The sequence below is a fragment of the Ursus americanus genome, chromosome 27, assembly GCF_024610735.1.
Source record: "Ursus americanus isolate L20-20 chromosome 27, mUrsAme1.1.p, whole genome shotgun sequence".
NCBI lineage: Eukaryota > Metazoa > Chordata > Mammalia > Carnivora > Ursidae > Ursus > Ursus americanus.
Genome location: NC_142153.1, coordinates 5,050,415 through 5,064,449, shown reverse-complemented (window position 1 = coordinate 5,064,449; position 14,035 = coordinate 5,050,415). Strand labels below are relative to the sequence as shown.

At 38.0% G+C, this 14,035-nt stretch overlaps 1 protein-coding gene across 6 annotated transcripts in view; it reads right to left on the bottom strand.

The window, feature by feature from the left end:
* Positions 1-8,822: 8,822 nt before the first annotated feature.
* The window catches only part of RNF170 (ring finger protein 170), a 39,047-nt gene continuing 33,834 nt past the window's right edge, over positions 8,823-14,035 (bottom strand). For all 6 annotated transcript variants that reach the window (XM_087856360.1, XM_045779152.2, XM_087856359.1 and 3 more), the window contains one exon: positions 8,823-11,719. In XM_087856360.1, the coding sequence (XP_087712486.1) occupies positions 11,450-11,719 (270 nt within the window). In that variant the 3' untranslated portion in view covers positions 8,823-11,449. The remainder of the gene's footprint in view (positions 11,720-14,035) is intronic.

Sequence of the window (14,035 nt, the reverse complement as noted above, 5' to 3'; positions counted from 1 at the left end):
CGCGCTGGGCTTTGACACCCTCGCTTCTTCTGTAGCTTTGGTCAACAGTTACAGTGATGATAAGCTCACTCGGGTTGACTATTGTGCCCGTTTTGTTGTTTGCATTAGCAGAAGGACCACAGCCATCGCCCGTCTCCCATCTCCAAGATGGCGGAGGCAGCTTCAACCTCACCTCTCGCGAGGAGTTTCTCTCACTGTCTCTGATTAGCCCCTAGGTCAGAGGTAACGTTCCTTGGGAAGCAGGCCATTGGCTAAAGCCAGGCATTGCGGAAGTGGGTGGGGCCTCGAGCTTCCGGAAGGGAGAAAGGAAGTGTTTGGGAGGAGAGGCTAGGGGAGGGGTCCGGAGCGTCAGTGCAGGGTCAGACTCGCAACCTGTGTGATTTCCTTGTGTTATGTGGGACGGGTTAGGGCGGAGAGCAGCGTGGTCTTTGGGTCTGGTGGCCTAAAGGAGGACAGGTGTAAAGCTGAGGTCATTGGGTAATTCTTCACGTTTCTTTAAAAGGGCAGCCACGGACGGTATACGATTTGTGAAACTTTGTGGATCCTTTTCTACATCGCTAGTCTTCATCCATTACTTGTCGCTGCAGATATCACAAGGCTCTCTGAGAGCTCAGGCGCCAGAATTTTAGCAATGAAAAAAGACAGACACTTCTGAAACCTTCCATTGCTGTAGTGTTGTGCAGGTGCTGTTGGAAATCATGAACCGCTGCAGCTATTTTCCCACCATCTGCCTCCTGTTGCGTGCACCTCCCCTCTGTGTAGATCAGAGCCTGGAGATCTGGATAGCAGATTTCACAAATTCCATGGCTCTATTATACTTTTTCTGCCCCCCACCCCCTTTTAAATCCTGATGTTTCCCCAGGGTTCCACCCCCTTTTAAATCCTGATGTTTCCCTGGGGTTCCATCCTCTGCGCTCCTCTGACTCTACACACCCTGCTGCTTGAATTCAATAAAATGCCATGATTTCCTAAGTCTCCTATTTCTTATGTAAATTTTTCTGCCTTCGGATTATCATCTGTGAATTATCTATTCAGTTGCTTAAACCGGAAATCTTAGTTTTCTTTCTCACCCTCTACATCCATTTGATGGCCAGGAAAATTTTATAAAATAAGTAAATACCAATTAAATCCACCCCTCTCCATCTCTTTTCATTGTTCTTGATCAGGCCCTCAGACCTACGCAACAACCCCTGACTCTCCAGGTTTGTCTCTCCAATCTTTCTTCCACATTAAGTAATTGTCATACACGTGTTCACATCCTTCAGAAGCTACCTTCTCTACTGGATAAAATCCAGACTTCTTAGGGTGAGTCATAAAGCCCTTGAGGACCAGCTACCTCTACCTTTTCACCATCAACTCCACCCACTTGTCTTTAACTTAACTCTTTCCTAGCATTATATTTTACACAGGGCAGGCATTCTCCTGGCTTCCGTAAATAGGCTGTTTTCCCTTCGCCTGAAATGCCTTTCTCTGACCTGTCCACCTTCAAGATGTGGCCTCAGCGTTATGTTTGCTAACAAGCTTTCCTTATCTTCTTTTTCTTAAGCTCCCCAACTTGGGCACCTCTCTTGTTCCAATGAAAATTTGCACTTAACCTCTCTATGATTATGAACCATACTGTAATGTCTGTGTCCTTGTCCCACTTCATGAACTAAGATCCTTTTGAGGAGGAAGACTTAGTCTTACTTAGCCTTGTAACCCCAGCACCTTGCAGTGTCTGGCATAAATTAAGTATCTAGAAAATGTTTGTTAAATCAACTGGGCCCAGAAACCTTGTGCCTATAATTTCAGAGCATATCCCTTTACCAAATACTAAAATAATAGTTTATCAGTATTTCCAGGGATAGACAGGCAGTAATTTCCTCCGTGGTTTGCTGTGCAATAAGGATCAGAATGTGATAATTGCTTGTGAACTGAAAAGTGTATTTTAACTAAGAGTTCATTGAAATTTTTTACTCCTCATCAATTGATTGTCAGCAAATACTAAACATTTGCTAGGTTCTAGGGGGTTGGGCTAAATAAGTGAATAAGACAAAGATTTCTGCCCTCATGGAACTAATATTCTAGTGGAGTTGGGAGGAGGCACCTGTTAAAAGGTGACCATATGACTTGCAGCAGTGAGGGGGTTGCAATTTTAAATATAATGGTTAGGATAGGCCTAATAGAGGAAGTGACTATTGAGCTAAGATTTGGAATGGGCAAGAGTTAGCTAAGAGGATATCTGGGGGAAGAGGCTTGCAGACAGAGGGAATGGGTAAGGCAAAACTGATGCTCAGTGTCCCCCAGCCTGTACAAAGAACAGTAAAGGGGCCAGTGTGGTTGGAGCAGAGTGAGGGGTGGGGGCGGGGAATATAAAGTCAGAGGAAACAGGATGAGGTCACATAGGGACTTGTAAGCTAGCATAAGGACTTTGACTTTTACTCTGAGATGGAGAACATGCTTTAAGCAGAGTAGTGATCCAGTCTTTTAAAAACAGTCACTCTGCTGTGTTGAATATAGATAGCAGGGGGAACTTAGAGGCAGGGAGACTGACTGGTAGGCAGGCTTCTGTGGCAATGCAGGTGAGAGATGATGGCTTACACCTGGGTGGTAACAATGAAGGAGTAAGAAATGATCTTGTCTTCTCTCCTTTTTCCCCCTTCCATTCTCTGTTAACCTTTATTGAGCAAATAGCAGGCATTATCTTGCTCTTGGTGAGCAAGATTAACAGTCCCTATCTTTACAGAGCTTATCCTAGTGAGGGGAAGACAGACAATAAGAATGTGAATAAAATAACATTGTGCTGAGATGCCTGAATACATTAGAATATTTTAAGAGTGAAGGAGGTTAGAGGAGGGCTAACTAACTTCCTTTGGCTAGGGTAGTTAGGTAGTCTGAGAAGGGAACATTTTGCTGAGAACCAAAGAATGGGAAAAAATCTAGTAATGCAAAGAATGAAAATGGGGAGGCTGGGGAGAGCATTCTCCATACAGGGAGTGTGTACGAAGGCCCTGTGGCAGGAGTGAGTTTAGTATTTTCTGGGAACTGAATGGAGGCTGGGGTGTAGACCCAGGGAGCCAGGGAAAGAAGGGCATGAAGTGAGGGTGAAGTAGGTGACTTTAAATGCAGCAGGAAGCCAATGCCCCTTGTTAGGCAGGGGAGAGACAGGACATTTTTCAACATCATTCTGGCTGTTAGGTGAAGAGTTTATCAGAGGGGCAACAGTGCACGTGAGTAGCAGCCCAGTTAAGAGGCCATTGCAGGCAAGTAACACAGATTGGTAACTTGGACTAGGGTAGTGGCAGTGGAGATGGAATGACCAGGATTTGAGAATATGTTGGAGGCAGAAATGTCAAGGCTTGGTGCTGATAGACGGATATGAAAATGAGGAAGAGAGAGGAATCAAGGTATTAAGGTTGACTTGTATTGAATTTCTGGCTTGAGCATTTAGATGGAAGGATGGTGATAGCTTTTACTGAGATGCAGATGGCCTTTAAAAAAGAAGAGAGCTCTATACCCCTCACAAAATAGAAGACTTGGAGGATGGGAGCAGTTTATGAAGTGGGGTCATCAGCTCTGGGAGTGTAGGAGTGGGGAATGTCAGAAGAGAAAGAATGTATAAAAATTGTCAGAGGTTGATAATGCAAGCCACTAAAGAAGCATGCAAGGATCACCAGCCAGTGCAGAGCACCCTTTGAGGTTGGTGATCATTTTTAATCTGTTTAGAGTGAAAGTAGTCAATTTCATTATTTGGTTGGATTTCCCTCAATGAAGTTCTCTTCTTCACTCACCTTTTTTCTGTTTTCTTTCTTGTAACTATCCGTAACTTGGAAGTGAAATCTACATTTTTATTATTTATTGAAAATAATCCTAATGTTTCCTTACGTCGAAATGCCCATTTCTTCTCAACATTTCCTAAGGCTCAAATAAGTATTCTCTACTTGTCAAGGAGTGACTGCCGGGAACACTACTTTCAAAGACGATAATCTGCCTTTTTAACAATCCAAATGGCCGTTAATAGTTGAATGAATAAGTTGTAGTATACTATAGGGAATCAAAGTAAAGAAGCTAGGATCCACAACAATATGGATGGTTCCTACATAATATTGAAGAAGTCACAGAAAAGCAAATATATGATCCTATTTTTTAAAGAGTAAAAAGTAAGTAAAAGTCAGAAGTTATTATGGAGTAGAGAGGCAATGAAAGGGGGCTTATGGGATGGTGGTAATGTGTCTTTTTGACTGAGGTAATAAACAGTGTGTTCACTTTATGATAATTCATCATCTGACCCTGATGATTTAGAAAATCTCTAGTGTAAACAAACTGAAGGTTGCTGGAGGGGAGGAGGATGGAGGGATGGGGTAATTGGGTGATGGGCATTAAGGAGAGCACTTGGTGTAATGAGCGTTGGGTGTTATATGCAACTAAGGAATCACTAAATTCTACGTCTGAAACTAATAATACACTATATGTTAATTAAATTGAATTTAAATAAATTGTTTAAAAAAATCCCTGGTGCTTATTCTACTTTAATAAAATAAAACAGCCTATTAGGCAAACAAGGGCTACACAAGATATGCAAAATTGCCTTTCTTTTCGAGAATGGGAGAGATGTTTATATAGTCGTTTGATCTCTTCATTTGCTACCTTACATAAATATCAAAAATGAATATATGCCTTAGCTTTATATGACCGTTTAAGGGAATGAAACTAAATAGGGGTAAACTGAGGAATGTTGAAGTCTGTTGGTTTTCAAAGTCTTAAGAGGCCAAGAGCTAATTCACTTACTAATAGACTTTTTAAGGAAATAGATGAATACAGTTTTTAAGGAAAAAAGAAAATGTAACCCTTGACATTAAAAGGATAAGTTTTGTAATAATTACTCAAGAAGGGTAAACTTTGTCTTCTTTTTGGATAAACTGGAAAAAAACAGGCCACTTGTTTTGATGTAGGAGAGAGCTAAGGACTAAAGATGTTTTAAACTCACTAATATCTAATAGTTCAGATTTTAATTTATATCCAACTATGCTTTCTTTTTCTCTGTAAACAACTTTTATTAAAAATACCCTAGCGTTCATTGTCTCTGGCCCTCATTATCCTTATCTGTAGAGAAAAGCTGTGGACTAAGTGAAGAATTCTTAATTTGGAATCCATGAATGGCCAGGTCTTTGAATCCTCTGAAAATGAAAGAAAATTATACATACGTGTGTGTGTGTGTGTGTGTGTGTGTGTGTGTGTGTGTGTGTATGCATTTTTCTGGGGAGTTACCTATAGCTTTCATCTGGTTTCCTAAGGTCCCTTCCAGTTCTAATAGTCTAGGATTAGTGAAACAAAGATTAATTTTTATGTAGATATAAATTAAAGGTTTTCTCTAAGACTGATTAGAAGGATTAGTGTTTTAATCTGAATGTCAGGTATTACTTTGTTTTTTTAGAGATTTATTTACCTAAAGAGAGCAGAGGGAGAGAGAGAATCTTAAGCAAGCTCCTTGCCCAGCCTGACACGGGGCTCAATCTCGAGACCCTGAGTTCATGACCTGAGCCAAAACCAAGAGTCGGTCACTTAACTGACTGAGCCACCCAGGTGCCCCATGAATGTCATGTATTTTTAAATACCTTTTCAAAAATTTGTTTTTAAACAAAATTCAAACTGTTAGATGCCAGTGAGTTTGTCAAAACATCGTTAGCCTTTAGCCCTCTTCTATGTCACATGCTATACTCCCCTCAAAAGGCCTACAGCTTAATACCACAGTCTGAAAGAGAGTAAGGACAGTGTCCAAACATGTTCAGTGTTTCCAACTGGGTGTTTACTCCTCTTGTGCACCCTTCTGGAACATGGAACAAATCAGAGGATGCAGGTGGATGAAGATAACACCTCAAATTTGCTTGTAGGCAGTATATCAATGCTTAAAACAAATACTGATGCCATGAAGATGGTCTGGTTCTGAGAGAATAACAAAAGCTCAGTGTTTGTCTTTATTTCTATAATGGTATCACCTCCTGTCAACAGCTCTTAGAGCCCACTGGCCTGGTCCTAGGAAACTCTTTAAGTCTTAGGGCCATAAAAACTTGAGTGCCCTTTCCTATTCTGACCCATTCCCAGGTTTATGCATTGCTGTTTAGCAAAAAAGAGCCTGGAGTACATTAGTACATTTAGTGTTTCAAAGAGGAGTGAGGGAAGGTGTTGGTGCAAACATAAGGGCACAGATTCAGAAAAGAACATTTCAACATCACAAGAGAGGATAAAAACCATACAATCATTTCAATAGATGCAGAAAAAGCATTTGACAAAATACAACACCGTTCATGATAAAAACCCTCAACAAAGTAGGCCTGAGGGAACATAGTTTAACATTAATAAAGACTATATATGAAAAACCCATAGCTAATATACTCAATGCTGAAAAGCTGAGAGCTTTCCCCCTACAGTCTGAAACAAGACAAAGGTGTCCACTCTCACTTTTACTCAACATAGTAGAAGTCCTACCCACAGCGATCAGACAAAAAAAGAAATAAAAGGCATCCAGATTGGTAAGGAAGTAAAATTTCCACTCTTTGCAGATGACATCACAAGTAGAAAACTTAAAGACTCCACCAAAATACTACTAGAACTGATAAATGAATTCAATAAGATTGTAGGATACAAAATCAATATACAGAAATCCATAGCATTTCTATGCACTAACAATAAAGTAGCAGAGAAATTAAGAAAACAAATCAATTTATAAATGCATCAAAAAGAATGAAATGCCTAGGAATAAATTTAACCAAGGAGGTGAAAAACGTGTACTTTGAAAACTATAAAACATTGATGAAACAAATTGAAGACAACACAAATGGAAAGACATTCTATGCTCCTGGATTAGAAGAGCAGTATTGTTAAAACGTCTATACTGCCCAAAGCAATCTACAGATTCAATGCAATCCCTATGAAAATACCAACAGCATTTTTCACAGAACTAGAACAAATAATCTTAAAATTTGTATGGAACCACACAAGATCCCGAATAGCCAAAGCAATCTTGAAAAACAAAACTGGAAGTATCACAATCCCAGACTTCAAGTTACATTACAAAGCTATAGTAATCAAACAGTATGATAACCGGCATAAAAATAGCCACACAGATCAATGGAATAGAGAGCCAAGAAATAAACCCACAATTATATGGTCAATCTTCAAAAAAGGAGGCAAGAATACGTAATGGGAAAAAGTCTCTTAAACAGTGTTGGTAAAATTGGACAGCTGTGTGCGAAAGAATGAAACTAGACTACTTTATGTCACCATACACAAAAACAAATTCAAAATGATCACAGACCTAAACATGAGACCTAAAACCATGAAAATCCTTGGAGAGAGTAAGCAGGTGGTAATCTCTCTGACAACAGCTGTAGCAACATTTGTCTAAATAGGTCTCCTAGGGCAAGGGAAATTAAAAAAAAAAAAAGAAAAGAAAAGAAAAACTATTGGGACTGCATCAAAAGAAAAAGCTTCTAGAGGCAGCAAAGGAAACGATCAACAACACAAAAAGAGAACCTACTCAATAGGAGAGGGTATTTGCAAAAGACCTATCCAATAAGGAGTTAGTGTCAAAGATATATAAAGAACTTCTACACTCAACACCAAAAAAGCAAATAATCCAACTACAAAATGGGCAGAAGACATGAACAGGACTTTCTCCATAGAAGACATCCAGATGGCCAACAGACTGAAAAGATACTCAACATCACTAGTCATCAGGAAAATGCAAATCAAAACTACAATGAGATATTACCACCTCATACCAGTCAGAATGGCTAAAATCAAAATCCCAAGAAACAAGTGTTGGTGAGGAGGTAGAGAAAAACGAACTCTCTTGCACTGCTGGTGGAAACGCAAACTGGTGCAGCCACTGTGAAAAACAGTATGCAGTTTCCTCAAAAAATTAAAAACAGAATTACCATGTGACCCAGTAATTCCACTACTGGGTATTTATCCAAAGAAAATACTAATTTGAAAAAATAAAGATATGTTCACTGCAGCATTATTTACAATAGCTAAGATATGGAAGAAGCCCAAGCATCCACTGATAGATGAATGGATGAAGATGTGGTACACACACACACACACACACACACACACACACACACACACATAAATAATGGGATATTACTCAGCCATAAAAAAGAATGAAATTGTGCCATTTGCAAAAACATGGATAGATCTAGGAGGTATGATATTAAGTGAAATTAAGACAGAGAAAGAAAAATACCATATGATTTCATTCATATATGGAATTTAAGAAACAAAACAAACGGAGAAAAAAGATAAAGAAAAAACCAGACTTTTAAATATAGAGAACTTATGATGGGTGAGGAGATGGGTGGGGGGATGGGTGAAATACACAAAGAGGATTAAGAATACACCTATCATGATGAGCACTGAGGAATGTATAGGATTGCTGAATCACTATATTGTACACCTGAAACTGATGTTAACACTGTAAAGTGATTATACTGGAATTAAAAATTTTAAAAAGTAAGTTATAAAAAAAGGGTAACGTTTCAGTTATCAAATATATACTCAAAAGAAATAGGGGTGGGGAATCAGGGTATAAGCCTAAATTTGAATTCCAGTTCCACCTTTATTACCAGAATAGACTGCCCAGATTAAATAATTTTCCTCAAAAACAAAAACATTTCTACTTTTTCAGTTTAAAAATATCTAAGCATAATTAATTAGAAATGTGATGAGACAATGAACGTCCATTAGTGAAAAAGAAAGTCTTCGCAATAATTATTTTGAACACTATTTTCAGGAGTTCTGAATTTTAAAGCAAACAATATTAAACAGGAATATAACACAAGTTTAGTTTTAGATATGTTGTTTTTATTCGAAAGAATAACTGCTCAAACAACCTAAGTCACAAAGTTTGTACCAAACCACCAGTCCACTGAAACAGCCCTTTGAGGTTTGTATCCACACAGCCACAGGGACTGACAAAGTCCTTTCGTCCCTTGTTGCTCTCAAATGCTGAGGACTGTAGTAGCTGAAACCACTGTTCTAGTGGACAGTTAGAATAATTGTTTCCACCATCTTGTTCCCCACAAGAGCTGCCCAAAGTTATCTTCTGCTCCTGAGGTTGGACCGCCTGTTTTCGTGAAAGTTACATATTGCAGTTTACAAAAATCCAAATTGTTCCTTTGATTTATATTATCTAACTGAATCATAGGAGTATTACTATGATAGTTAAAACACTGATGGATTCTACTTGCTTTAAATACTTTCTCAGATCCCTTTTACGTTTATTATCAGTGATCAGTGAAGATGACATAATAAGCAGGCCTAAAATTCTGAGATGTCCATATGTTCTTTTCAATTTAATAAGACTTCACATTATATAGTGTTTTTGTATGTTACAAAAGTTGGTACAATACACCTCCTACTGGGAAAGTCTTAGAAGGAATTCCAAATATCACAGGAAAATTGTAACTAGAAACACGACACTTGGAGCAGAATACATGCAGAGAAAATTAAATCCTTTCAAAAAAATGACATTGCTGTAGCCCCACACCAAATTTGTAATTGGCGAAAAATCTGTTTCTAGTCTGGTAAATGGTGGTTTAACAAAGTCCCGACTCATTAGCTTTTCAACTTGATGACTGCAGCTGAAATGTTTCTATGAAGCATGCCACCATATTGGACATTTGATTTGGAAGTGTAGAATTAGAATTCATGAAGTCTTGATATGTAATCTTTCTAGACCTTTCCTCTTAGAATCACCTAAGTGCTGCTACTCCAGTGTGTTCTGAAAGACTTCCCAAAGATCCCAGTTTCTCTCCTGCTTCCCCTCTTCAAAATAACCTTCACATCAATTGAACCCATACTAAGGAGATTACTAAGGGTCAGATACCTGTTCAGTCACGTATTTGTGCATGGCTTCAGACCAAACTCTGACCTGTAACATACGGATTTCCTCTATGAAAAGGAAGGCAATGCCTTGCCCCTTCTTCACACAACTGTCCTAAGGATAAAATGTCAAGTATGCGAGAAATGCTTTACTTATAATGTGCTATATTTAAGCATTATTGTTTTTCTCTATGACAAGCAACAGCTTTGTCCTACACCCAAATTAGAAAATACTGTTATTGATACTTCATTCAGCATTTCATTAATTGAGGACTAATCTGATGAACTTGAGAGAACGTGATCGATTTGGGTTTTCTCTCCCTATCAATACATAACAAGGCTCACTAATACATGAATGGACAGTATGACCATCAGTGACTGCAAGGTGACAGAGCCAACACGGACCCCTTGGCATCGATTACCCTGCTGTCCAGTTCAGAGACGAGCAGTGCCAGCTGAGGGAGTTAGGATTTCATAATACCTGTGGTTTTGATTCTTCTAAAACAGAAAACTGCAGATGAGAGCATTACGCTGTAGCCATCAAAAAAAGATAACTTTCTTATTGAATTGCCTCAGACAACATTTGCTCATTCTGTTAGACCTGAGGAATCTGGGCTATATGCTGCCATCTAGGGACAGTATTACAAAAGTTTTCTGATAAGAGAAAACAAAATTTGTCCATTCTTTTGGTATAGCTCACCAGTAATTTCTCTTGTCAAATTTAAATAGCGTTCCTATACCCCTCCCAGGGTCTATGATGCTCATTGCCATGAAGAATCTACTTTCCTCAGAAATGCATCAAACTACTATGTGTTTGCAGTATCACAGAAGTTCCTAAAAAAAATTTCCTTTTACAAGTTACTTTTATATATTATTCCTATAAAAGGACCAAACTCTTGTTTAAACGACACAACTGAGAAAATCATGTGTGCCGACTGCAGATAAATGTCTTGTACCTTGTTAATTCTTCCATTGATTAAGAACTGTCTTATAAACCAGAACATGAAATCAATTATAAACCCCAAGTTCCTTCTTTTACTTTTAGCTGATAGCAAAGAATTATATCAGGATGGAAAAGCACAATTGCTGCAAGTGCCTAAAACGTAGCTAGTACTAAAAGACACACTGACTTTCCCCCAATATTGTACAACATTTTATTGTAACAAAAATAATTAGATGCATCTCACAGCAATATATTATCACGTAGGTACACACTGAGAAGGATAAATGGGATAAACTATAAAACGGTATCTTACTATACATCCAATTAATCTGAGTAATTTTTGGAAAAAGAAAAAGATATAAAATCATCCCTTTTTATATAATTCTATATGTTTTCCAGAGACTTTATAGACAACACAGAATTAAGATATAATTGTAAATTATTATAATTCTAGCCTTAATATTAGAACCTGTAATGTACAAATTCCAGTCATATCTCGCTGGCATTCGCCAAATGAAATCAAATGTTTGTCATACAGCGGTTTTAAGCTTGTACAATAATATTCCGATGCCGTAGACTGCCATGGGCCCTTCTGTCTGGTTTCACACATTAGCCGAAAGATTTTAGTAAACTCACATTTTTTCACCTGTTTAGTCTCTGTGTTATCACTTCGCGATACATAATAGAGATGTAGATGAGCAACAAGAAGATGACAAAGAAATCATCTAGAAAGCCTAGAATTCCAAACAAGGCTTCAGGTACAAAATCCAGGGGTGATATAAGATAGAAAAAAGCTCCCATTAAACAAAGTATTATCCTGATGCGGAACATCCAGAAAAGGCCCCCAACTGAAAACATTTCCCTGAATGCATGCCTCAGTAAAGTGGGTAGATCCATAATTCTTTCCATAATCTGGCAGGGGGAAGAACAAAATATGATTTGTCATCTAACATGTCAGATATCAAAATAATATATTTTTCTTATGATGTGCAAACTCAGTTAACATGAATTAAGGAGTTTCACATATTTTCTAGTCATGCATTTTATTTAAAAACATCTTTGATAACTAGGTTCTTATAAAATAGATCTTACTGCAGATAACTGAAAGGAAACTAAAATGTCAACAAACTTAAAATATAGGATATAGTGAGGCAAAACTCAAGTCCTCTCTAATTTGAATTAGTAAATTAAACCAAATGAAGCACTTAAGTGTATATAGGAGTAGAGCCTGAGGCTCGAGCTGGGTCTGGGTTTAAACTCGAAGTCAATCTCTGAGTGGTCAGGTGACCCTGGGGAAAGTTGTTTGACCAAACTGAGATCGGGCAACAACTAACCAAGTATGTGTCACAAGGACTATTAAGAACTAAAAGAGATACTGTATACAAAAGACCTTTATAAATTGCCAGACAATATACAAGTAGTCTACATTAAAGACACATTAACTTGGATGCCTTTGACAGTCTAGGAAGAGCAATGAAACGAACTCCTTCCTAGGATGTTTATTTGGCTTAGCTTGAGTTTAAGTGAATTACTAATTGTCACAAAGATTTCTGGAATGCCAGACTCTACCTTTATGAAAATGATTCAGTTTCTGAATATGTACAAAAACATCAATTACTAGTTTTTACATAAATGAGCATAATTTTCATAGCTGAAAGTTAACAAATTACATAAATTTTTGAAAATTGAGGCATTCAGAGAAATTGGAACCCTCACACACTATTGGTGGGAATGAACAGCCTCTTAGGAAACAGTTTGGCAGTTCTTTTTTTTTTTTTTTTTTAAAGATTTTATTTATTTATGTGACAGAGAGACAGCCAGCGAGAGAGGGAACAGAGCAGGGGGAGTGGGAGAGGAAGAAGCAGGCTCCCAGCAGAGGAGCCCGATGTGGGACTCGATCCCGGAACGCCAGGATCACGCCCTGAGCCGAAGGCAGATGCTTAACGACTGCGCTACCCAGGCGCCCCCAGTTTGGCAGTTCTAAATGTTAAACAGTTATCATAATATCCAGCAATTCCACAATGAGGCATATACCCAAGAGGAATGAAATCATATGTCCATATAAAAACTGGTACACAAATATGAATGGAAGTATTATTCATAATAGCCAAAACATATAAACACTTCAAATGTCCATCAACTGATGAATGGATAAACAAAATGTGTATATTACTTGGTCATAAAAAGCACTGAAGTTCTGGTATATATCACAACATGGATGAGCCTTGAAAACACTATGTTAAGTGAAATAAGACAGAGACAAAAGGCCATATATTATATGATCCCATTTCAATGAAATGATGAAATATCCAGAATAGACCAATCTATAGAGGCAGAAAGTAAATTAGTAGGGGGGATGGGACAGGAAAGGGGAGAGTGGGAAGGGATGCCAAAGCTTTTGGAATGAAGAAAATATTCTAAAATTAGATGATGACAGTAACTGGATTATATTTACTCTGAATACACTAAAGACCATTGAATTATATACTTTAAACAGGCTGCACTTTACGGTGTGTAAAATACATCTAAACAAAGCTGTTAACAAAAGAGTACTAATAGAGTACTAATATTGTATGACCTTCAGCAAGTTAGTTTATCCTCAGCCTGCAAACTTTGCATTTGTTTTGGGTAGTCTGTTTGGACTATATGGTCCTGTGTCGTAATGAACTACCATGACTTCTCAACATAACTCCTTTCACTATCTCGTTTCTCAGGGGCTGGTAGATACAGAGAAACTGGCCAGAGGAAGAAAGTCACTTCCTGTGTTCATTCCACTGGGCACAGTTCAGCTCTAATTAACAATCTGTATAATTACCATACGTCCAAGGTCATGAGTGCCAAATAAGTAGAGAGGGAAGTGGAGACAAAACTGGGAAGAACTAAGCAAGTGATAAGGAAACAGTTTTATAAACTCTACCAGATAATCTTGTAAATCCTTTTTGGAAAACTGGTCACAAAAAACCAAAATGGTCTTTTTAGAATCCGTTCCTATGTTAATTTTCTATTCTCTATGGGAGAAACTAACATGTAAAGCAAAACAGCTGCACAACTTTCACAAGACTATGGTAAACTATTTTAAATATTCTAGTAACCAGCCAGTATATCTTTTGAATACTTTCCTATCCTTTACCAGAGCTGTTTCTTCACTTCTCATATGGTATCACTTATATAAAATCTATAATAAGTAGACAAGAAGTATGAAATGGGTCATTAAGAAATGTTTGTATA